Source organism: Mastacembelus armatus, chromosome 17 (assembly GCF_900324485.2).
Source record: "Mastacembelus armatus chromosome 17, fMasArm1.2, whole genome shotgun sequence".
Classification (NCBI taxonomy): Eukaryota; Metazoa; Chordata; class Actinopteri; order Synbranchiformes; family Mastacembelidae; genus Mastacembelus; species Mastacembelus armatus.
In genome coordinates this window covers 9,912,254-9,938,238 of record NC_046649.1, presented here as the reverse complement: position 1 = coordinate 9,938,238, position 25,985 = coordinate 9,912,254, and the positions used below count along the sequence as shown (strand labels likewise).

At 38.7% G+C, this 25,985-nt stretch overlaps 2 protein-coding genes across 2 annotated transcripts in view; one reads left to right on the top strand and one right to left on the bottom strand.

Annotated features, from left to right (window-relative positions):
* The window catches only part of hfm1 (helicase for meiosis 1), a 15,930-nt gene extending 2,718 nt beyond the window's left edge, over positions 1-13,212 (bottom strand). Inside the window, exons 1-33 of the mRNA XM_026312851.1 lie at positions 13,123-13,212; positions 11,616-11,739; positions 11,398-11,513; positions 10,744-11,056; positions 9,941-10,278; positions 9,530-9,571; positions 9,337-9,407; positions 9,091-9,223; positions 8,447-8,598; positions 8,281-8,358; positions 7,872-8,027; positions 7,574-7,774; positions 7,352-7,440; positions 7,215-7,258; positions 6,794-6,895; positions 5,153-5,298; positions 4,803-4,897; positions 4,558-4,691; positions 4,393-4,440; positions 4,075-4,155; positions 3,907-3,998; positions 3,644-3,750; positions 3,468-3,515; positions 3,250-3,347; positions 3,017-3,151; positions 2,703-2,788; positions 2,242-2,325; positions 1,912-2,069; positions 1,609-1,712; positions 1,158-1,331; positions 953-1,018; positions 710-834; positions 169-251 (exon numbers count right to left, since the gene is read on the bottom strand). Of these exons, the coding sequence (XP_026168636.1) occupies positions 169-251; positions 710-834; positions 953-1,018; positions 1,158-1,331; positions 1,609-1,712; positions 1,912-2,069; positions 2,242-2,325; positions 2,703-2,788; positions 3,017-3,151; positions 3,250-3,347; positions 3,468-3,515; positions 3,644-3,750; positions 3,907-3,998; positions 4,075-4,155; positions 4,393-4,440; positions 4,558-4,691; positions 4,803-4,897; positions 5,153-5,298; positions 6,794-6,895; positions 7,215-7,258; positions 7,352-7,440; positions 7,574-7,774; positions 7,872-8,027; positions 8,281-8,358; positions 8,447-8,598; positions 9,091-9,223; positions 9,337-9,407; positions 9,530-9,571; positions 9,941-10,278; positions 10,744-11,056; positions 11,398-11,513; positions 11,616-11,686 (3,770 nt within the window). The 5' untranslated portion in view covers positions 11,687-11,739; positions 13,123-13,212. The remainder of the gene's footprint in view (positions 1-168; positions 252-709; positions 835-952; positions 1,019-1,157; positions 1,332-1,608; positions 1,713-1,911; positions 2,070-2,241; positions 2,326-2,702; positions 2,789-3,016; positions 3,152-3,249; positions 3,348-3,467; positions 3,516-3,643; positions 3,751-3,906; positions 3,999-4,074; positions 4,156-4,392; positions 4,441-4,557; positions 4,692-4,802; positions 4,898-5,152; positions 5,299-6,793; positions 6,896-7,214; positions 7,259-7,351; positions 7,441-7,573; positions 7,775-7,871; positions 8,028-8,280; positions 8,359-8,446; positions 8,599-9,090; positions 9,224-9,336; positions 9,408-9,529; positions 9,572-9,940; positions 10,279-10,743; positions 11,057-11,397; positions 11,514-11,615; positions 11,740-13,122) is intronic.
* On the top strand, positions 13,009-25,969 carry znf644a (zinc finger protein 644a). Its single transcript, XM_026312852.2, has 6 exons — positions 13,009-13,259; positions 18,411-20,913; positions 21,432-22,025; positions 23,061-23,186; positions 24,333-24,435; positions 24,968-25,969. Exons 2-6 carry the CDS (start codon positions 18,414-18,416, stop codon positions 25,161-25,163), a joined length of 3,519 nt encoding a protein of 1,172 aa, XP_026168637.1. The 5' UTR covers positions 13,009-13,259; positions 18,411-18,413; the 3' UTR covers positions 25,164-25,969.
* Positions 25,970-25,985: the final 16 nt, after the last annotated feature.

Genomic DNA, 25,985 nt, shown 5'->3' with positions numbered 1-25,985 from the left:
ATAACTAACCTTCAGGTCATCGGATTTGATTAAAAACAAATTTAGTTTTATAATTTTTGTTGCCACCCTTTTAAAGAATCTAACTTGCAGCAGTTGTTAAGGAACATTATTGAATGTTTGCACTCATGAATCAAAATAAGCCTAAAATGTGAAGGTAACTGTGAATACCAGGAAACAGCAGGTAGTCTCTCTTTGGGTTTGTAGGCAAAATCCTCCATGTTGACATTCACAGACTCCTCACCCATTTTTATCTTTTAGGAAAATAAAGGAAATAAAACAGAACTTTACTTGATGCAGGAACACTGACAGATTTTGTTACCATCATATGGACTTAAAAGGAAAAAAGTAAAATTGCAGTTTATTAAAACTGTCAGACTATATTTGCAGTTTGGCATCTGCAATTTTAGAATGAATGAACATAGAAACAAACAGACTGTTATATGTGCATACATCCCTACATATTTTTGATATTGGACATTTCTAAAGCCCTGGTATATACCATATGTTATCCATTGTAATAGCATTCCTATTTCTGATGGTTAATTCTAACTTTATGCAGTACAGTTATGTGTACAATAATTGCCCATATTGTGCTCTACCTGTAATTTTTATTTGTGATGGTCAGAAGGTTTTTTTTTTTAATTTGTGTCACTGGCATTGCTTTTAATCTTTACAATTCACATTTATTACAATCATATGTCTTTCTCACCTTGAGTCTTTTGACAGGAGTCTGTGTGAGCGTGTCACTCCTGCTTCTCAGGTCTTTCAAATACGAAGAGAAACTGCTTTCTTGATTTGCTGATCTCTTTCGTGCCACAGTCACACCTACTTTACCTTGGGGGTAAAAACATACGGACGCTTATTCTTGACAGGTGAATAAAATAATGGACAGGGAGATGCATATAAGCACAAAAACACACATGGACACTGTACGGTGTGCAGTGGTACTCACAGCAGTCGTGGCCACACAGATCCTTATTCTTGCAGAAATGGTTGCACTGTCTTTTATTACCTAAATCTATTTGCAAGCAGACCACATTGGAATAGAGAAAAACGTCAAATAATAGCCTACATTTTAAGATGTACAATTTATTTAAATATAGAATATTTCATAGTGTAGCATAACAAGAATTAGTAACAACGCTAAGGTGTAGTGCCTTGGTCTGCAGCATATGGGGCAATTTCCCCCTGAGGTGTATCCTGTGGTTTTTGTGCAGAGTGCTGGGGTCTCTGTTCAGCAGGATCATATAGTATACTGTATGGACTGTGAGTCCCAAAGCTCCTGGTTCCAGAGTAGTACACACTGAACTTCTCCTGGATGTCAAAGCCCACTATAAGAAAGGAAGTGCAAAGTATTATAAATGTTGCATATTGCATATACAACACTGATAGATAGTTCAATCCAAGCATGTAGACAGGTGGCACAAAAACAAGAAGCACATTATGGACAGTACAGTTGAACAACTCCAAAATGTATGGCTTCATTATTGAATTTTGATGTCACAATTAGCTTTCAAATGCCTTCCCTCTGTATAAGTAAAATAAGTGATAGAAAAAATAATTGTACATATATTCTATGTTAAAGGCAAATGTATTTCCATGGTTTACCATATTCTGAGCTGATGAGATTGACACTGATCTCTTCTCCTTTTGAGGCCTTTGACACCTCAATTTTCTTCGACCAGCTACTGAACTTCAATAACACCAAGTCCCTGAAAAATAAATAGTGCTGAAGATCAATACATTGTGCTTTTTGAACTGGGTTCTTTTTTTGGAGAGAAGTGGTAAAAGGACAGCAGTGTGACTTGTTTTATTCTAAATTATAGAGAAACACATGTAAAGTGAATGAAATCACAGACAGCACAAAACCGGTAGAAGCCAGGGCCACAGGGTGGGCAAAGGGTTTCTCACGTGAGTTTTTGCAAGAAAACCACATTGTTGTCTGAGTCTCCGATGATCAGAGAGACATAGTGGTGGTCTTGAGTTGTTCTCCTGGACAGCAGCTGGGCTTGGTTTTTTAGGTGCACCTTTACCACGATTTCTGCTGTAGCACTGCTATACTTTGGCAGCTAAAAAATACAACAACTTAAAAGAGTGTAGATAGCGAAAAACAGAGCTACCCAAAGAAACCTCAAATACAATAACAGCTCAAAAGTCTGACCAACACTATGTGAAAAACTATTACATGACTACCACAACATGCTTGTACCTTTGAAAATACAATTCTACAGCTCTTTTTACCTGCTCCAAAGCAATTTCATACTTGGGGAGGTGAATGACAGATTCTCTGATTTGATTTCCAAATGGTGGATGTCTGTTGAGAATCTAGAAAAAATGAAATGAAAAAAATTTTCAAAAGTTTCAGACAATTATTACTTTACATCTTGTTAGCTGTTTTATAGTGTTTGAAGGTATCAACACGGGATTTTCAGGCAGTGCTTAACATAATACTAAGTGTATGAATATATAGTGAGGTCAAAAATCATCTGATTGACTTTTTATAAATTACACATAAACACAATTAAAATTATGATAACATTGTATGGAAGGTGAATATTAAGCAAAATAACATCATTTCCCATGACATTAACATCAGACCCACTGTCTTATTGCCACAAATGTTTAACAACCCATAAAATATTTAAATTAAAAGCTTGGGAATATTAAAGAGTATTTCTGTTTTTAAAATGATTTAGTCTGACCAACTCAAGCTCTCTGGCGTTGGTTTGCTCTATTTTGCTGAAAGTGGTGAGCCCAGCGTTCACCATGGCAGTTGAGTGGGTCTGGCCTGAAACACACAGCAAGTCATTATCGAACAATTACAAACTGTATGCACATCTAGTGGAGAGAATGTTTGGTTTACCAATTATTTTTACCAATTATTTTTAGTGCCATCGATATTTTTCTATCAGAACGTACCGTATGTGTCTAAAAGGTACTAAAACTATACTTATTTTGCTTAGTTAAAAGGTTATTATATGCTCTGTGTAGCAAATGAAACTGCAGTGGTATACACCTATCTTCTCAAGCTGTTTGGAAACATAGGGTGAGTTCTCCCAAAGTTTAGATTTGAAGCATTTAGCCAGAATCAGGGAGTTGAGCAGAGCAGAGAAGCCCGTCTTGGATCGTTGACTCAGAAAATCTGACAGGCCTGAATGGGATTAAAATACAGTCCAGGTAAAAAAGAATACATGGCTGACATTCAAAGAGCACTTGGTTTATTTGTTGTCCCTGTTATGCCATTCATACACTTGCTGATGCGCATCCCATTCCTGAAAATTTTTGCTGTGTCCTGAGTAAGACCAAAGTCTTGAACTGAGATGGACCCCAGCTGAGCCTGAATCAAACTAAAGACAAGGCAAAAGACATGGTATGTAGAGTGGGCAGTCCATAAAAAATTCCTAAGTTCATTTCTCTAAAGAAATCACCACTTTTCCACAGGGACAGCTAAGAATGAATACCCCTACCAGTTCACTTTCATCTCACTGGTTTTGATCTTTCCCTCAATGGGAAACCTAAAGAAATACATGAAAATCAAATTTACATGTCAACCCGCACCATTATGCTATCTGCCAAAAGTTAAATGAAGATGTTAAGAAGGTTCTTGTAATCTTATGCAATTCTCAATATTACTGTTTCTGACCTGATGGTGATCCTGTTCTTGTCCTTGTTCAAAGTGTTCAAGAGCCTCTTCTCATTCATTCTCAGCTGAATATCGGTGAACTCTCTGCTTTTTGACACCAGCTCAATCTGTACATACAGAAATTTCTCATCTTAATGCTATTTTCTTTGCAATACTGTGCACTATATAACTATTTCCTTTGCAGGAATACAGCCAAACATCACAGTGTTGCTACATCTACATTTTAAACAAATACAGTACATTAGTACTATTCAGTCACCTACCAGATCAGAGAGGTTCTCAGTGCCAGCCACTTTGCTGAAGTGTTTCATGGTGTCAAAGGCAACACAGTACCTCGCCATTAACCTGCCAGCCTCTGTGAAAAACATAAATAAACTGCAATAAACTAAACCAAAGAAGAGTTATTGGGCATTTTTTATCTGCAGTGCTACCTGTTGGTTTGATGTTGATATCCTCATCCATGTCGATCAAACCAACAGAAGACAGAGAGTTGAGGTTCTTCAGACACAGTTCTAAAGAGAAGAGGAGGAATAGTAGTCAACTTATACTACAACAGTGCAATAGTATTTGCAGTACAGTAAGTCAAAGGTTATGCTGGAAGCATAGCATGCATGATAGACGGCTTTAGGGTGTTTGGTGTGAATTCATTAATAAAGTATCCTACAAACAGCATAAAGGATGCTACATGCACTTCAAACATTTTAAATAAAAACAAAAAAAAAACAAAAAAAAACACAGTTATAGCCCACCTTGCAATTTAGCTTCAATTCCACATCTGTCTAATTTGGCAGAGAAACCTGAAATTGGAGGTGAGGTGCACTGTGGTGATTGACTTTGCATACGTAATGACATACAGTCTGAACACCAACTCTGACATGGATCCCTTCATGTGTATCTGTGCTGTGAGCTCTGACCATAGTGTGTTGGGTTCTTAAGGGCTCTGATGTAGAGATAGGTGGAGCGTATCCAGTCCAGGGCCATGTTGACATCACTGATGGTTTGGAGAACAATTTCAGCATTCAGGTGTTCCACCAGGTGACTGTGTAAGCTGAGGAAACAGGCTGTGCTGTTACCACATGTGCTAATGGATGACATGAGAGAGAAAGAGCAAGACACTGACAAAGATAAGAAGAAATGTCAAATGTCAGTGGTATAATACCTGCTCTCAATGATTTCCATCCCATTCATAAGTTTCATGTACTTGTCTTTAGTTTGGATCTTGGTCATGATCACTGCAGTTGCTGATGTGTCAAACTAGATGCAGAAAATAATTGATATTTAGTTTGTGCATCATACCAAAACTAGTTGTTACTATCTTTGTTACTTCACTTACTGGATTCAAATAAAAGTTATTGGTCAATAATAACTTCAAATACCTACAAGTTCTGGGAAAACTTTCAAAAAACAGTATAGAAAAACAAACTATGCCTCAAAGTGGTAACATCTGTTCACTGTTTTATCTTGCTAGCTCTTACCTGAACAATGTGATCTATTATTATTCATTATTACCTGTGGCCTTCCAGCTCGACCTATCATCTGCAGCAGGTCAGCCTCACTGTACTCTTCACAGGAGCCTGCTACATACTGCATGGTGGACTTGATCACCACCAGATGAGCTGGAAGATTCACCCCCATGGCCAGAGTCCTGGTGGTAACTAAGAATTTAGAAATCAGGCCACACACACAAATTCAGTTTCCATAAAAATGAGTTAAAAACCAGATTTTCTATTGCAACAGCAAGTGGTACTAGTTTGTGGGAGTACATTATTTTGCAAGTGTCTCATTCCTGGAATCAGAAACAGGTTTATTGCCAAATATATTTTCACATACAAGGAGGTTTTCTTGGTAATGTAGTGCGAAATTGTTAAAGAATATACATTTACTACAAACGTACTACAAAAAACAAGCTGGGCAGGCTGCTTTACGTGGTATCTTGAACAACCTGTTAATATCTGGTGGGTGATCCTCTGAGCATTGATCTGCAATGATGGAAGATGGAGTCGATGGCAGGGGTTGGTGTCAGAGCTGTACTTTTGTCTCTTAAATTGATAGCTGAACTCATTTGTATCATTGGCTAGATGCAGGTCATTAATGGAGTTGGGGCTTTATTTTGGTAATTGGTGATCTGACTGAAGTTTTTCCCAACAGCAACTGAGCATTGTTCCTAGAGTTTCTCAGAGAACAGGTTATTCTCTCATCGCCCTGCTACACCTGTATTTAGACTCTTAAAACATGGCTTTGTCCCCACTTCTGAGAGGCTTCAATCACTTTTGTTAAAAGTAAATACTTATCCATATCTACTCACTAGAGATCCACTAGTAAGTCAGTATTCAATATGTACCAGTAAACATCTGCTTTAAAGGTTAATAATGTTGTTAGTCCAATATTATTTAGTTATTATTAGTTATTGTTGACATGGAAATCTCTGTGATACAAACCAAAAAAGCAATAACACTGATGCACTTTACAGGAAAGACCAGAGCAGACTCTACCTGCTGAACAGACTAAGATCATTTAGAGTGCAGGAGACACTGCTCAGGACCTTTTTTCGACACAGTGTCATCAGCCATTTTTCATGAATTGGTCTGCTGGGGCAGCAGCATTTCAAATGCAGGCAGGAAAAGACTGGATAAGTTGATAAGTCAGGCCACCTCTGGTTCAGGAAGTGCCCTCAATCCAGTGCAAGTGGTGGGAGACAGGAAGACACAAAAGTGGGACACAAAAGATGGCAAGCTATTGGCTTGGCTAACATCTTTTGTGTCTTTTGTATGAGACTGAGACTGACAACGCAGGGCAGCTCTGTCAGTGACAGACAGCTGTATCCCAGTCCTTCCTTCCTGCTGCAATCAGACTGTACAACCAGTACTGCTCCCAACAGACCCACAAGTGACCTCACACTGTAAAAAACTGGTAAATGTAAATTAACCAGAGTAAAATATATTTTTTACATATTTTTTTTAGATTTTACTTTTCTGTTTTAAACTATTAAATATATTTTTGTTTGTTGTAAATACCTTGTTTTTTTTACTTTTTCTTTTCTGTTCCTGTTTTTATCTTGTGCCTTACTTTGCTGTGACCATGTGAATTTGCCCACTGTGAGTCAAATAAAGGTTATTCTTATCTTATTAGTGACATCTAGTGAAGCCTTACAGAGGACAGGCAGCTCTCCCAGAGTGAATGCCTCTTCGATCAGCTTCCTATCAGACAAGTCAACCCCTGCATGGTGGTAACCAACTCCTAACATCACCAGATCTGGATAAAAAACACAACACAATTTATGTCATACAGACAATTAGAAGGACAACCGAATGAGTCTGTGCTTTCATATTTCGTTTCCCTGAAACAATTTCCAATATAAATGTCAAGTATCAGTAAAATTACATATTTGCATAAAGATGGGTACCATGCTTAGAATACAGTGTATTTTCTCTGGTTAGTGGATGAAAAAAATATATATATATTGAATTGCTTTATATCCATTGCGAACTAGCATGACAAAAATAATCCATATTCTGTGTGTATGTGTTAATAAGCTGCAAGAAAGTACCCAGAAGATATTCACAGGACTTACCTCTGAGTTTTGAATCCAGAATAGCGTTTGCATATTTTATCAACCTGCAGGGTATAATTATTATTAGATAAATCTATCAGTAACTAAAGTGAACCATCATGAACACTTGCCGATACTTGGTTATGGAGACAACATGCCTCTGCTTGTGTTCAATGCTCATGATGAATCTGGCATCCTTGGCCAGAACTGCAGCTGACTGCTGGGCTCCTTTCCTTGTAGAGCAAAACTACAAACAAGCATGCGCCAACAGCATGCGCCAATATCATCCAACTATCATTACCAATTGTGCAATATTGCAAAATGAAAAAGAAAAGCACAAATATGCACAAAAATTTACTGCTTCAACACAATACACCCACCACTAGAGTAGGCTTCTGGTCAGAGTAAATCTGTATAATGTTAGCCATCTTGTAGTTTAGTGACAAGTCAAACTTAAACTCTGTTTGGTTTGGGCTGCAGGGGAATCCCAGCACCACCTTCCTCAGCTTCACTGGACGGTGGCTCTCATCCATTTTCAGATATGTGGCTGGACCACTCTCATCAGACAGCCAGTCTGCTATCTAGAAGGAGTCAAGCAGGTCAGCCTACTGATTTATACTTGGGACACAGTGCAAACAGATACAAGAGAAAGACTGACTCTCATTGTCAGACACTTACGTCAGAGACGTTGGGTATAGTGGCTGATACAGCCACGAACCTCATAGAGACACCTGCCATTGGATTCTGTGCTGTCCTGTAGGCGTGCACTGCCTTCATCCTGCTTACCACCACTTCCAAGGTGGCACCACGGGTCGCATCTTTCACAACATGTACCTGCAGGAACAAAACATTTCATCTTACAGTTAGTTTCAGAAACATCTCTGAGGCTCAACAGGTAGGAAGGTAAATAAAAACTAAGATGTCATCTATTATTCTGTTCCACTACTAACAAGAGCAGCCTAATAAAAAAACAGTTCTAATAAAACACAAAAAAAATAATATATCTACTGGTATGAGCGCACACTGAGCATCCCATCTGGTGTACTATGAATACTGAAATGGACATGAGCAAAACAAACACACTGACCTCGTCAATAAGGAAGAGCCTGACTAGCTGTAGCAGACAATTATCCTTCCATTTTCTTGTCATGCTGTCCCATTTTTCCTGGAAGAAAGACAACATTACAGAGACGTTGTAAAATTTCAGCTCATATTTTAATTTTTGGTTCTAATCATTCCTCTTGCTCAGTCACCGGCGTGGTGAGGATGATGTGTGAGTCCTGAATCTCAAAGAAGTCATCAATCTCCGTGTCACCCGTCAGCTCCTTACACCTCAGTCCCAGAGGGCCAAACTTCGTTTTCCAGCTCTTGAAGCACTGACTGCAGAGAGCTTTGATAGGGGCCACTGGGAAGAACAAACAGTTTATATTTTTACAAGGCAGTCTTTCGACCTCAGATTTACCCTAAACCTACAACTCAATCAAAAATCAAACCACTCTGGAAAGGATTCTCATGAGCAGATCATGAAAAATATGCAGCAGTGTATGATTACAGTCAGGTGTATTTTGTGAAAGCAGTATTCCAGTGGCTGGCTGTGTTATGTGTTGTATAAATTTATTGTTTTATTATGTAGATTGATTTCCTTGAGTTTTAAATATGAGAGGCAACAGTTTGCAAGAGCATATACTGAATGAAGAAAAAATGCTCCACAAGTTACAAAAAATACATTTTCTAAGAGCTTTCTAAACTTTCTAAGTAGGAATTATTTTTTTTACATTATGGAAATGGAAACATCATGCCATATAGTCTGTGAATATAAAGACTTATTTAGGTTCAAAACTAATAAGAGTACATTTTTAGTGGCATATTGAAAGGTTCTATCCAATAATGTGCTCACTATAGACAGCCTTCACATCTCTCCAGGGCTCTGAGGTCTCCATTAGCAGCCGAATGATGGCCAGCTCAAACAGCACTGTTTTACCGGATCCAGTAGGTGCACAAGCCACAAAGTTCTTACCCGTGTAAAGAACCTGTGAACAAATCAAAAATAAAACATTCCACTTCTCTCCCAGTCACTATGAAACTATTTGTACTATTCAGCATTCTGTTTATAAATGTTTTCAAATATTCAAATAGTACTTACGTCATCTAGTGCTTTGGACTGAACATAGTTGAAAAAGGGGAACTTTGTGAAGACACATCTAAACTTGGCTGCTGTGTTAACATGATTCAGGAAATCAAACCACATCAGTTGTGAAATTGCATTCCAAGCATACTTGCACACTTCTATTGCAATTTTAAATTGTAATAACTTACAGAACAACAAAAAAGGATACGGATTTCAGAAACAGGGCGCAGAACCTCAGACCCAGATGAACCTAAAACGTGCAGAATCCAAACATGTCAAAATTTCATCTTTAGTCACTCTGACTGTCCCCATGCCCATTTTATATTATGAGGCCTTCACCATTTTTAAGGTTTAGAATTGTGAGATTGTTTTCTACTGTTCTTCTATCCACCCCCTAGTGAGCAGAGTGCTTCATTACAATGAAGTGGTCAATGGGAGGAGCTCACCTCGTTTCACCTCATCACACCCAAACGCATTGTGGCAGCTGCTGCCAAGGCTAGACATGGGCATACTCATTGGTTGCAACACTTCACAGAACCTATATAAGTGTTATTTGGTACACCAGTCATAAGCTGTAAGCACAGCGCCTGTCTGTGACTGTGTCAATGCAGTGCAGCACCTTGTATGTGGAGTGGCTGAGGCATCATGGGCGGAACGAAGGCTCTCTTTGTGCACTTGTCCTGCATCTCTGCATGTGGCGCCTGCTGCGGGGGTCGGCCACTCACTGCAGATGAGCCCAGTGGAGGGGATAAGTAGGGGGGTTGTGGGGGAAAAGGAGGAGCTGCCTGGCTAACTGTCGCCCATGGTGGCTGAAGAGGAGGAGGTACTGTCGCCATGGTAACCTGAGTGAGAAAAGTTTGAGGTCTGGATGCTGTCTGGCTGGTGCTGCCACTGCTACTGAGGTCATCTGTGTTTGACGAGTCACCTACACTGTTCAACACCTGAACCTTGAACAGGCTGTTGTGAGAGGGAGAAAAAGATATGAATAGAATAAATAATAGAAAGAAGAGGAATGTTTACTGAGAAAAAAAAAATACTGTTGCTGTTGAAAGCTTGGGGATTTATTTGAAGTAGGCCCGACAATATGGCCACTGGCAACAAGGCTAACATGGGGCTTGGATGTGCACTCTTCACAGTTCATTATTGTTCCATTTTAATTTCGCAAATAAGGAATTGCAAAAATCTCAGGGGAAAAAGGTAAATCAGCTCATTACATTTGGACAGCAAATATGTTGAAAAACATTTTTCCTGCTAATTTAACATTTTTTATAAATTATGTTCTGCATCTCACTCTCAAGAAAAAAAATCATTGTTGACCTGCATTTCGTAGCATTTTGAACTTAAAAGTCACATATTGTCATTTTTCCAAAATATATACTAGAAGGAAACTCCTGGAAATAAAGCACACACACTCTTGCTTGCCTTCTCCGTAGAGGTGGGCTTTTGCTGCAAGATAGAGACAAATTCCTACTGCTGATAGACACATGACCAGAGTTTTGTGGGGTTTCATCTCCACCTCTGCCACTCTCACAGGCACCCTGAGAAAAATCCCTTAGCTCTTCACCTCCCCACAGGCCATCATATCTGCTGCTGCTGTTGCTACCATCCTGAGTATCTTCAATCTCTTTCCCATCATTGGTAAAACTGTAACAATGGTTGATTTTTGATGGCAAAACCTGAAGGCTAGCTGGTCTTTTAAAAGGAGGCAGGAACGTTCTGGGTTTTTGTGAGACACCTGTGAATAATGCAGAAAAGGGAGAGTTTCATCAAACCAAGTTCTTGGTAGCTGGAATGTGGTTGTGTGGGTGTTACTTTCAATATTATTTGATAATAGTTTGATAACATGAAAAAAAAATACTGTTTACAGCAGAAAATGTACCTTTCCAGTTATACTAATGATTATGAGAATATATAATGAGACCCAGATCCCAGCTTGTTTATGCAAGTCAAAGAAAATCTGGAAAGCTTTCAAGCCTTTTCAAGCTACTGTGGCAGTGAGTCACACACTGAGAGACACTGAGCAGTTTTCTCAAGTCAACTGAAAAGGAATTCACCCTAATCCAGGGCACAACATACTGTATCGTGTAGCGAGAGACTCTGCCTCCTTCTGCAGATCCTGAGTGGCTGGAATCTGAGAAGGAGATGGAGGCACTTCCAGCTGCCATGGACTGGCCTCCAGGTGCAGTGGCTTTCTGTCAAATACAAGGCAGAGGTTAAAAAAAAAAACACAACACTGATTTAACTAAGAGGTGAAAGAAAGAGTGGGGTGACGTTGGACATAACTTTGTACTAACACTTTGTGGACAGCAGGTTTCTCAAAAAACAGGTTTTCCAGGGACAAGGTGCAGTCAGTGGAATCCAGCATCTCATCAGATCAAATGTATGCAAAATGAGCTACTGGATCAGGTTTGGTGACATCTGTCTTAAAAAACAACAAAGACAAAAAACAACCCACACATATGTATGAATGCAAAAACAAAGCAAAATATATTTGTATTACTCTGTATTTATAATACATTTTTGGTGTTTGAATGAAATGAAAAATAATTGCTGCTGCAAGCTCACAGGCCTCTACTGCCCTAGGCAATAAGGTTAATGTGGAAGACTAGCTACCATCTTTTTCTCTCATGACATTAAGCCTTAATGACGTGCATAGTTACACCTTAATCAGTGCATTAGCTACATTTTGTGACACCAAATTAAAATATATGCCTTTTATTTAGGTATTTAACAACGCTGCTGATTTACTCCTAGGTATTTAGCTCTAGCTTACCTTAATACAGAAAAGATAAACCATAGCTGCTTATTTTCCTCCTGCTGAACAAAGCTAACACTTTATGAAACATGTTTTAAGGCTGTTTTGCGGGCTGTTTCCAGGCCATGGAAATAACTGGGCTTTGCTAGCTTTAGCCTGGAGTGTTAGCTACTGAACAACCAGCTAACATTTGTCACCAACGAACGTCAGTTAGTTAGCATTAGCTACATTTATCAGTCGTATTAGGTATTACGGTGTCGTTATGTACCCACCTGTTATACTAAACTGCTTTTCTCTAAATATTAACACCGCTAAATTTTATTTAATTATAATGCTACAGATAATGCTACACAGGTTAAAGCCTAACGTTAACCCCTGACCTTAGTAAGGCTAACGTCATGTACAGGCTGAATTACCACCTGCAGTAACTTCGTTAGCTCATTTCCACCAACACTAATGGTGTTACTTTATCATTTAAATGTTAGTTTGATTTGAATGTCATCAAGATAACATAAAGAGGTAACAGAAGTGTGCTGGCTAATTTATTTCATTCTGTAAGTGTCACTTCGACGACAATGTGTTTTCTCCTTTAAACACAGGAGAACCGGCCCCGGAGCAACAAAGACCAGGAGAAGACAACCATGGGGGTATAATGGTAACATATCCTGGTCTGTGCGTCAATGACAACTTCACACAGCAAAACCAGATGTGCTCTTTAAAAAAACACACAGAATATTAAGTGAAGTGTCAATTTATTTTAGCAATTGAACAGCGATTAAACACCATCAAGCTAAAAAAAAATCTGCTACCCAAAAGAGATGGTTATTAACTCAGGTTTTTTATGCCTCCTATCTGGAATGAACCATCACAAACCTTTCGGGGGAACATGGCGCCGGCTCGCAATATTACGTGCTCGAATCACCACGACAGTAACTCGAGTAACTTTAAAACCATAGTTGTTTTATAAGCTAGTTGCACATCCAAACGCAATTATTGAAGGATTTGTTCGCTGTTGTTACTGCAAAGCAAATTGTTTGTAAGGTTACCCTTGTAAAAGAAATGCGCTGTCCCACACCAGACCACCACGGAAAATGGCGACTGTGAAATAGATGGAAGACGAAAGTAAGAAATTATTCAATGCGGCGTATAAATTGTGCCCTGTCTCCATCCACACCACTCAGAGGTAATGTTTGTTTGTTTTCTATCATTTTGTTGACGTCCGTACAGAGAGCAGTGAGGAACGATTGTTATTAGCTGTAGTTTAGCCAGAGGAATAGGTTTTGGTATGGAACAGCCTTGGTGGAATGGTCTGCAGCTCCTGCAAGCAGCATCCAACAACACAGCGTGATATAAACGCCAAAGAAATGCAGTGATAGCTTTACCCAACACAGATTAAATAATACCATTTGCTCCAGAAGCGGGTACCTTGGGACACATACCCCAGCTATTGTGGGTTGGCATATATCAGAAGTACTGTGCTGAAAGTTTTAGCTCTATACAAAATCTACAGCGGCTCACCAAAAGCCATTTACGAGGTTGATCCATTTGCAGTTTTGGTGCTGTTGTGTAGATGTTACAACATATTTCTCTACCACATGAGCATTCACTTGGTGTGACACTTTTATTGCCCTTCAAATCAGATCTCTCACGCCTGCGACCTTGTAGCGTTATTATTGGCCACAATTATTCGTCTAAGCTAAGTGTCAAGTGTTTTTTTATATTTTGTTATATTTGTCTTTTAGTCAGTGCGTGCGGATTGAGTCAAAAAACTAAGTCTGGTGACGCTGTCAGTATCTAAACTGTTTTACCTTTAACCCCAAACAGGCACATTCAAATAAGAAAGGCTATGATTACTAACGTTAGCATGTAAAACACTGGTATTATTCAGGGATGTATTTGTAGAAGCCTGAATAGACTCACTGTTACACTGAAACTGGCCAAAGCTAAAAGCTGTAGAAGTTGACCACCATAACCCGCTGAATAAACCTGATTAGCCAACATTGATTTTAGGGGTGCAGTTTTCATTATTGATTCATCTGACAATCATTAATTAATCTGACAATTATTGTCTTAACAAAATCCATCTGTATTTATTGGTTGATTTAAAAATTCTGAAATTACATTTTTCTAAAATTCAAGATGACTTAGTTTTGTATGATTGACAGTACAAAATTTAGCATGGCATAAGACTAAACACGGCAAATCCACACTCCATATTTACAAAATGTTGGTATTTTCACTTGAGAAGGATTTAAACAATTCTCGAAATAGCTGTAGATTAATTTCCCGTCACTCAATAAATTGTTTCAATTCTCTATGCATTTTAAACATGACTAGCATTTTCTCAGCCATCCTGTCACCTTCTAGTGGCCGCTGTGCTCATTACGTTCTACAAATTTTATGCAACATCAACAATCTCTGGACAGTTTTGCCATTATTAAAAATCTACATCTGTATTTATTGTTCTAGTGTTGCTATATGTTATATACGTTAGCTAGCCTTGCTTTGAAAATGAAACTAAACGATGCCACCGTCAGGGCTGTGTGGAGCCTGAAAGAAATGAATTTGTTCACCTTAAGTCATTGCATTGACAGGGATGATAATTTGGAGCATGTGCTCCAATTTTCGCTCAAGTTTCATTGTTTGTGCGCCCTGGCAACCAAAAGGCCACAGCACATTGCAAGTAACTGCAGTGGCCTTGGTGTGATTGTGGCAGCGGACCCCCTTGTTGCGTGTTAGTTGGTATGTTTACATGCAGAGTTAAGTCAAGTTACTGTCCTTGTCTCAGTATACAAATACAGGATGGGAAGTGATTTATTGACCAGTTTTTCCGACTCCACTACAGTAGGTGGCGATATGCTCCCTTTAAGCTTGTTGTGGTTGTTGTTAATATTATCGTGGTGTGTTAGCCTGACTTTGAAAAATTTGATTTTGTACGATTTTAGTCAGACTAACATGTAACAAGTATTTGAAAAATTCGGTTTTAGTTGGACTAACTCGATTAGTCGGGCTAGCACGGCTTGTAAACGTGCTGATTGTCCTCCATGTTTCCCCATGTTTCTTCTCTGCATCCTTGCAATGTACTTAAGAGGCAAAAATTTCACAAAAATTAAAAAAAAACATGATAAATGATAAATTACTTAAGGGTAGGCTTGGGACATGCTAGACAATCTTAAAATCGTGGGAGATCACAGACATAAGGACGGTTTCAGTCAATTTTTAATTATAATTATAATCCTCAGAACGCACACACGAGAGGATTCAACAAGACCACCCACCTGCCATTAGTAGTATGGAGATTCCAGACATGAAATTTCACAGAAACCTGCAGGATCAAACATGACTTTGGGAAACATGCTTTTTCATCTTTGGCCCTATTGTAGTAACGTTAGGTCTTGCACAATATGTTAAAACAACACTTGTGCTGTTGGCATAATTCAACAAGCATGTCTTCAATACTCCTTTTGGCAGTGGTTTTGTTTTGATTTACTATCATGTTTGTGAGGCATAAAGGTACACAACATCCGGTTGGTTAAATTTTCCAGGCTGCTCGCTCTCATTGGCTATTGGGGGCTTTCCGTTGGAGCTTCCCCAACCAGGAATCGAATATCAAACACGTTTGATATTTATGATCGAGGCTTTGGCCTGATCAGGAGGAGTAAAATAATCGTGTTGGCACAACACACTTGAGGATTGTTTAGACAAATAATTGGTCGCGACAAACCTGGAATCGGGCCACGCGCCCACAATCACTGGACGGGGCAAATCGGGCGTAAAATCATCTAGTGCATCCCCAGCTGACCTTATCTGAAGCTTGGTGCATCCCTCCCTGTCCAGGAGAAAATTAATCAAATTGGCATCTGTCTTTAAAGCTCTGCCCATCTTTGAAAGGTACCGTATTTTCCGGACTAGAAGTTGCACTTTTTTTACTCCTGTGGCTTGTCCTGCTAGTTACATAGCAAAGCGACTTATATGTGTATATTTACAGTAATTTTGCAGAGTAGTCACTAGCATTAGAACACACTCTTAATTCAACTGAAGATATTATATAGCCGAAAAATAAAAACGCTTATGTTCACGCTCAACTATAACTCCTAATGTAACACAAGTGAAAATGTCACCCAAAAGAAAGAGCTATACTCTAGAATTTAAAGTGCAGATAATAAAGTCTGCAGCTGAAACACAGGTTGGAGTCAGTGTTGGCGTTCAGAGAACCTGAGAGAGGACACCTTCTCCTTGATGTGCAATTGCGCAATTGTTTAATGTTATTTGATACAGATAAATGAATTTCATAATGCACTTCTGCTTGTTGTTATGCCTAGCCTACGTTCTTCATACGCTAATGTAGACTTTAATTAGTATAATTAGAAATGCGAGTTATATGTTTTTCTTTTCAACAAGGCAGTTTTCGCTAAAAGCGGCTAATACTCCAGTGCAATTTAGTCCATAAAATACAGTATCCACACAGGAGTTGTAGTTGCACGTCAACACTGTAGGCGTCACCTTTGATAAGCACACAAAAAGATGCTGCAGAGGAGAAAAAAAAAAACAGGAAAAGGCCATGACGGTTCTTTGTTAAAGCTTATGTAGATTGTACAGAGTGGGTGTTAGGTTCTACTTGCTTTTATGCTCTTTTGCACTTTATTGGATATCTTGGATATCTTATTATTGTGTAGTTACTATAGTGTGTTTAGGAAGGAAGAAAAGGGTGTGATTTGGTTTGGGTTGCCACATAACAGAGAGTTAATCATCAGCAAATAGCCACGCACCCCTTAGCAAGGCCACAGACATAGAGACGTGGGATCGTTCCAGCCACAAGTACGTAATAAAAAGAGGCATGTAGGTACTCGAACATTTGAACTTGTTTTCTGCCGATCCAATGAAATATTTAAAAAGTAGCACAGAATCAGCGCTGTTGCTGATATGCAGCTTACACTTTCCATACTGAGCACAATCTCCCACTGTCTTACTTGCTGAGCTAAGGTGGGCAACCTCAGGGGTGAAGTGGACGCTAAAGGCCATTTACCCATGTCTCAAATTATGAGACATTATCTAGACAGACTTTACACCTCTTGGTGCACTAAAACTACAGATTTCCTCTCTTGGTTTCGTCTACAAATTTCCCAGTCTACTTTTTGGAACATTGCATCTCCTCTTCAGGAGCACTGCATCCAGTTAGCACAGTGACTGTCAATCCACTGTCCACTCATTCTATGCAGGACTTAAAACAAACACACCCTTCTTGATAAAGCCAATGGGCAGACTCTAAAACACTGCAGGAGTTGCTTTCATGTGACAGATAGTGAGTTCAGTGGAAAAAAATCTTAAATGAAAATAAAAACCTGTCAAACCAAATTTTTGACAGATATTTTAATACAGGTACACACACTTTTAAAATGATGTTTGCACTGTAAGCTCCAACTCCAACTCTTCGTTTGAAAAATGAAATCAGTTAAAATATGCTTATTTGACGGCAGCCAAGCTAACAACATTATGGGAATAGGGGAGCCAATTTCCAAGACCTCAAGATGTTCCCCTGAATACTAAAGGGCAGGTGGTAAGTAAGGGAAGTCAAGTAACTAGCACTGGTTATGTGTTTAGGTTGACCTACTGATTAGTTCCCATAGTTATCAAAGACTAAGTTAACAAAAACCATCTTAAAATATGTCGTCATCTAACCCAAATAGGTAAGACATCATGTCTGCACACATGCATAGCAACACAGGTCTGTTGTTGCACCCTTATAGATGTGTCCACAACAGCATTGTTGCTGGAAAAAAATCTTAGAGGAAGCACTGTGGAATAACTAAAAGTTGTATTGGATGAAGCTAAAACTTGGGTATGTTCCCCCTTGGCTGAAACAGTATCACTGTACATTTGTAGCACAATTGAAGACAGATGCTACAACCTATGTCATGTTTTGACATTGTTGAGATAACGTGAGGCCACATTGAGACTGACTTGAGTGCTGCCTGAAAAGTGCAGCCCACTCAAATGGTGCCAGTCCATTGAACAGCCGCGTATACTCACTGGTACCATGTATTTGTACAGGCACTTGAAACCTCACTGTGAAACTGGAAAATCCCATAGGAACAAAAACATTACAGACCCTATAATTTTATTGAAAAATGTTTATCTTCAAAATACGGACAGAAAATTGAAAAGCAAGAACCCTACCCAGAGCAATACCAGATCAATAACCCGTTGTTGTGTAAGAGCCTAAAGGACTTTGCCTGAAGTGAAAAGGTTTCAGTTTAAACTTTGGGATACTACTTTGGATGTTGTAGTTGAACATCCTTTAAGAATCTAAGACACCTTTACTTTTCTTTTTCAGGTTATGGCAGCTGAAATGTCATGCCTGACAGGTGTAGATGAAGATGACAAAGATGCAGATCCTGAAATCAATGCACTCTCCCTCCTGCAAGAGCCCGTGAGAATGGCGCAAGAATCTGCTTCATGTACCACTTCTTTCAGCAAGCCTTCACTGAAACAAAGCAGTGTCCTAGATGTTCTATCAAACTCAGATATGTTGTCTTCAGTTGGATTGGGTAATGGACCTTCTTCACATCAAGCTACACAAGCCCATGAACTTAATAGCATTTCTACAGAGAAAGAGGAGGAAAAGAGCATCACCCCACTAAAAACTGTTCAGGAAATTGATACTGCAGGAATTTGGGATTTTGATGTAGACTCACCTGAGAATTCACTGGATAATTTTAGTAGTGCCAATGACCTTCATTGGGACCCTCACAAAGAGTTTATGCAGTTCCTCTGGGAGAACCATGGTGATTCCCCTGGTGAAGAGCCTAAGGAAGAAGTTGCTTCAACCAATAGCCAAAAGAGACGGAAACGGAAAATGGACATGGTTGTCATGGTTGATCCCTCAGAAGACCTTTACCCCGATCTGAGCCACAAATCATCTGAGGAATTGTCTGATGCTGAAGGCCCAACCGACTCTATTCGGGTCAGAAAAGTTAGAAAGGCAAGGAAGTTCTCAAAGTTGCAGTCAGCAACAGGGAAGGTTTCCAAGTACCCCAATGGAACTGTAAAGGCCATCAAGGAAATTCTCTACAATGCCCCTGCAAGAACTTCACATGAGAACAATGTAAGTCACCATGGGGTTTCACCATTGAAGGGGAGGCTTACAATCAATTCTCATTCAGAGGAGAAGCTATCATGTTATCCTTGCTCAAAATGTAAGCTCATTTTCAAGAAAGAGCATCATTTGCATCGCCATATGAAGTCTCACGCTGACGCTCCGAATAGTTCGCCAAAGCCTTTCATTTGCCGTGAATGTGGACAGTCTTTCAGACAAAGTAGTTCACTTATTGAGCACATGTCAACCCACCAGGAAAAAAGAGCAAGGCTCGCTGAAGAGATCAAAGGCACAAATAATAAGAAGAAGGAAGATAAAAACATGAAGCTCTTCTGCCCTCAGTGCCCATTTGTAACAAATTGCCCAAACACATTTGTTCAACATGCAAAAACACATGAGAAAGACAAAAGAAAGTTTAAATGTGACAAATGTAGCTTCAGGACTCTAACTGAAAATGATCTTAGGAGACATAACATAATGCAGCACACTGTTATTACGGTTAGAAAACAGATGCAGAATGATGACTCTGAAACCTTCCCATGTAACATTTGTTCTTATAGAGCTTTTAGCAAAAATGTTTTTAAGAATCATCTTCTGCGGCGCCATCAGCAATCTATTGAGGAATATGAAGCTGCACAGCGTAGTGAGAAAAACGGACAACCATCTAAGGAGCTGCATGTGCGTACCTGTAAAAGTCCTGCTGATGATGCAGAGTTTACATCTAAGATCTCCATAAAAAATCAGATTACTTCTAAAAAAGGTTGTTCACCTAGTGAGTGTAGTGACATCTCAGACTTATTCAAAAATAGCAAGATTAAGAAAGGTCAGAAGTCTCAACTATCAGAATCAAAGCTCGACAAATCCATCAATGTTCTCCTGTCCCGACAAAGACATGGAAAGAAGACTGTTGAACAGAAGAAGGAAAGCAGTAATTGCAGCACATTTGTTCAGGATTCTAAAAGCAGCAACGGTGGATCTGGCCAGTTACCAGGAACGTTGACTGTCAAGGTTGAAGATTCAGCTTTATCCCCAAATTGCCATAGGGTGCAATCCAGTGCAGCTGAAATAGATGTAAACAGCGTCAGTATACCCAAGTTGAACTTAGATCAGTCAACAGTTAAAAAGTCACCATCTAAACGGAAGATGTCCACCCCATATCGCAACACGTCTGATCAAGATTCATGCTTCATATTACCAAAACCTTTACCAAGTCCCAAGAAAATAAACCAAGACGAAGACGTGGCAGATCATAATGAAAGGGACATTTTTCAGGTTGACACAGATCCCAACACTAACTCTTGTGGTAGCCCTATCAAGAAAGAAAAACAAAACATCATTTACACCTATAGCAGAAGAATGTCTATAAGGGGTGCTTTGCAGGCATCTAAAAGGTTGTTTGAGAAAATAAAAACTGAAGAGCAAGAACAGAATGACCCCGAAATCAAGGAAGAATGCGTAGAAACAGAAGTATGTCAAGAAACCTTTGAATCCCACCAAATACCTCTGAGAGAATCCTTTGCAGATGATTTTTCAGAGCTGGAATCGGATCGCAAGAACTGTCCATACTGTCCTGCAGTCTTTGAGTCGGGTGTTGGTTTGTCCAATCATGTCCGAGGCCATCTTCACAGGGTTGGACTGAGCTACAATGCACGCCATGTAGTGCCTCCAGAGCAAGTGGCTTCTCAAGACAGGAGGCCACGAGTTCGACGGAAGATTTCAGCATTCCGGAGATTGAAAAAAGGTTCTTGTGTACTTATTGCATGTTCTTTCAAAGGAAAACATTGGTGTGTAGCAAATTTATTTTTGTGGCACTGATCATCAGTTATAACAGTTGTTACTGAGCATGACTTACTAAAGTTATTACTGAAATTTTGGAATGTGGTGCCATTGCTAAAAAGTAATCCAGGACAGCGACTAGCAGTGAGTGATCAGACAATCTGAAAGGATATAAAATAAACATTTTTATTTGGAAAAAAATATATAAAATGATTACTGAAACCGTCCACGACTTTACACACTGACTTCTTACTCTGTCAGTTACTAATTTACTGAGAGTCTGAGTTTGCCATTATGTGTGGACTTGTGTATATGTTATTTCAAATCAGCTTGTAGAGTGTTTGCCCAGAGTTCTGCCAAGAGTTTTGTGAGTTCACTGCTTTTGCAGCTGGTAGACCTATGGAAATAAAACAAAGTTCATATTTACAGTGTTGTACTTTTATTGTGCACTGTTGCTGATTTTGGATTTTGTTTTTTTCTTAGCATTACAGCTGGAGTCTGATTCTGAGATTGCGAAGAGTATTCACTCCTGTCCTTTATGTGGGGACTCATTTGATAACAGGACAGGACAGTCCAACCACATACGAGGCCACCTCAAAAAGCTTGGGAAAAGCATTGCAACAAAGAACAAATCTCCATTAATTTTACTCCGAGAGTTGATGCGGGATAAGAAGGAGTTCCAGCGGGCAATTCAAATTCTGGGAAAGGGGAGGAACCATTTCCAATATGGTGCTTCACCAAAGCTGTCCAATGTCGATAGCTTCACGCTGTCCCCCATTGGAATCCCAAAAAGTAATTCTGTTCCAAGAGTCTGTAGTGATGCCAAACCACCGATGTCTTCATTCTCTTTAGCAGAAATGGAATCTGAAAAAAAGCAACTAGAGACTAAGTTGGATGTTAAAAATTCAATCTCAGGCACAACTGCCTTGATAGGAATTTTGAAGAAGAGAAAGTGTCAAGAAGACCCTAGAACAAAGGGGTCTTCTCAGATGTCAAGAAACACATTAGCAATTTCTTCAAACAGTGAGCACAGTTCAGGATCAAGAGTTGCATCTTCACTGCCAAACTCAGTATCCGGTAAGTAACATTTCCTAATACTAACCAGACAAGTTAAACAAGAAGTGGAATACTTTACAATTTACATGTTTTTACAAGAAAATTAAAAATGAGTTTAGCTCAAAGTCAAACTTTGAATAGTAAACAAAATTGGAGTTTTGTAGTTTCCAAACTTATATTTTCAAAGATGATATCAGTCAGTTTTGTATTATTAACTATGAAAACAAACTAAAACAGAAAATGGATTTTGGTCAAGAAAAATAAATGCATACCTACATTCCATAATTTAAAACATATATTTCTGTCTTTTGCATATACATCTATATGTATGCCAGTACAGCATTTCTGTAATAAGCCAATATAAAACAGTTGTCAAAATTTTTTGTGCTTTTGAATTGAGGTGTCATCAGCATAAACTACGGTGGCTGACAAGGGCAAACGCGCCACAATGGCCAAAACACACGCAACAGAGAAATGCTGCAATGGAAGTGTTTTTGCAGGGTGGGATATCTGAAGGTATGATTTCCATTTATTACTTTTTTAAACACTTGACTGTGATCTTTTACAATACTGTACTTTTATAATACTGTAAAACATGATGGTCAAGTGTTTAAAAAGAAATAAATGGAAAACATACCCTTTTTATGTTGCCTCTCTAAAACTTTGTTCATAGCATCCCTCAGTTCGGGGTCCCTCTACAGGCCTGGTGCACTTCCATTGTGGTGTTTCTCTTTTGCGTGTGTTTTGGCTGTTGAGGTGTTTGACCTTGTCGGCCACTGTAATAAACGCATAGAAAAACATTTCCCTTGTATTTTCACCATATATGACCAAAACAGAAGTGCATGCTGCACAGAATCATGCAGATTATAATTTTGTCTTGTCTAAACCTGTTTGCATTACGTCAAATGATTGTCATATAGCAGAAATCGCCCATACAAAGACACAACCTGTTTCACTAGGAAAGAAGGAAATACATGTTAAGTCCTTCCTTTCCTTTATATTGAAACAGGTTGTACTTGTATTTTTATTTATTTATTTATTTATTGTCTTTTGCAGAGAAAGGTGAATTCAACAGGAAGGTGTGCGTCCATTGCAATGCAACTTTCCACAGTGGAGTTAGCTTGTCTAATCACCTCCGGGCATATGCAAAACGAAAGAGGACTGCTTTACTTGAGGGAACCAGTAAGTGCCACCAGCAACAGCTCAAGTTAGCCATAAAAACAACCTCCCCAAGCGCACAGTGACAGTCTGGGGTATATATTCTCCCACAAGCAACGTTTTAATGAACTGTTCTGAGTAAATTAAATATTTATTTCTGAAACTATCTGTGCTAGTATTGAGGTGGAGCTGGGAAAACTAGAAAGGTTTTCAAATGCCAAAGCAGCGAGCTTTAGCGACTTACCGCTACTATTATCTACTACTAATAAATCCTAAAATTTTAAATGATCTTAAGTTTTTGAAAATGGTAGTAATTTAGAATTTCATATTGGTTGATCATTTGCAAATTAAATTCAGCCTACTGCTGGTTTTAAGTAGTCATGCAGGATTTTTAGATATAACATTTGGCATCAGTGCAGCGGAGGCGAATGGTGTTTGATGTTAAACAAAGCACAATATATTTTTTAAGCTCAACAGCTATCTTCACATTGTTCTAGATAGAACATTTTTGCCCAATCTTTTTATAAAACAGTACTAATAAGGGAAGCATTAGGGAACCTGCCTAATTGTATGTGAGTAAAGGGGTCACATGATCCCTTATTCAAAAATAAAAATCACTCTCTAGGTATGTCAGTAAAAGTCACAAAACAAAACCCTCCCAATTGAAACCAAAACTATGCAGCTGGAGACTGGCTATTTTTAAATAAAGCAGTGGTTGTTTGTGTCCTCCCCTAGATAAGAATCTAGTTATAGAAGGACATCAGCAAGCGAGATACTGCAAAGAATTTTAATTGTAGAGTGTGGTGGGTGCATTAGTGGGACGACCAACCTCTTTGTGGCAGAAAGCCTTCAGGGCTTACATTTTCTGCAAGCACAGATCATCACACCTGAAATATTTCTGTGGCCTGTCTTTACCACACCGGATTACATCTGAGACACAGAGCCAGACTATTCAATTCAGTTGCTTAAAGCCAAAACTCAAGTATGAATAAAGCATAAGGCTAAATGATGCCCATACATCCAAAGTGAATGATTCACTCAAGTAACATTATGGGGTGTGAGAATGTGCAGTTGTTGGAATATCCAAACTTGGTTTTTAGAGACTTTTGCCCATTACAATGTTGAAATAAGACCGCTCTGTAAATGATTAAATTAACTTCTGTTTTTCAGCATTTGACTGTAAAGCAAGGAGGCAGCGCTCAAGGCCTGGATCAAAGAAGAAGACACTGCCCTTACCACAAACTCCAGAGGAAATGTACAGACTCACCTGCAGGTGAGGGTTTTTCTCATTGAATTAACATACAGTATTATACTCTAAAATGGTAGTTAAATAATTCGTCTCTCATATTTCTCATATCTGCACAATATGTTTTTAGAAAATACATTTTTTAAGTTTTCCTGAGCCTTTTTCATTTTGGAATATTTAGTGTTGAATGTAGAAACATTGTCAAAAGGTTTTCTATGGTCTCTTTTGCTTCTGCCTACATGTCTACAAGATCTGTTTTTATTGTTGCACTCCAAAGCAGACATCACAATGATGTAGATAGGACCTTTCATCCAACCAACAGCCCAAAACTAAGTTCTATTCAGTTTCCAATTATATAAAACAGGAAATCACAAAATCATTTGGGGAAGGGGGAAAATGGAAATATTGAATATCTTTTAATTTCATCTTTTTAGATGATAGTTTATTTTGCAGTGAAATCAATTTTTTAAGACTCCAGTGTAGAAATGTAACAGCTTGTGTTTTTATTGTTAACGCTTTTTGTGCTGATGTATCCCTTAGTCTTTCCTTCTCTTTACAGGTTCTGTGACCTCGTCTTCCAGGGTCCTTTATCGGTCCAGGAGGACTGGATTAAACATTTACAAAGACATATTATGAACACTAGTGTCCCTCACACTGGGCTAGGAATGGTAGAGGTCACCTCGCCAGCCACAGACTCCCCAACCCTCAAAACTGACCAAGACAGCTCTCTAACAGCCACACATGCTGCCTCGTAAAGCCAATGGGGACCTTTTTAGATTTCACTAGACTGTCTGTGTATGTACAATGGATGTTTTTTTTCTTTTTCTTTTTTTTAGTCAATGAAATACTGGCCAAAAGTACAATATTACTCAATAATGGAGATATTGTACATATTTGGACATATGAAAAAGTTAATTATTTTGGATATTGTTACCTTTTTTCTGTTTTTACATGGTCCAGTTTGGAAAAACAGTTCCAAATGGACACAGTTTTGTTTTATGCAGTAATGTAGTGTGGAATCCATTTCTAATGAAGACAACTTTTACCTCAGATTTCTCATGGTTTGAGTCAGTTTTTGTCCAAATTTGGAGAGGGTGTCTCTTCTGTATTAATATTCACATTTATAATATACATAGAATCATGTTTCTTTTGTATTGCAACATGTTCAAATTAAAGCCCGCAGTATCCGTTTTCAGGGCCACCGTTACTGAGATTATTTCCACTTGAAAATCATGGCACCTGAAAGCTCCTCTTCAATAGTTCCACAAAGGAAAAAATGAGCTCCTATAAAAGAACAAAATGTCTGCAAACTTGTTATGCATAGAAAGTGTTTTTATATTTCAGTAACTGCATTGTTTTTAATACAAATACAAAATTAACAGTGGTGAAGAATTACAGTGGTTAAGAAAAAAAGACTGATCATGCACAGCCTATGCTGACAATGCCCTTCATTCATGTCATCTATATTTAATGTTTAAATATACTGTTTTGAAATAATTTAATTTTAAATGTACTATATCACACAGATACAATGCTTAAAACATTTGGGTTGTTCTAAATAAAAAAAATGCAAAGGA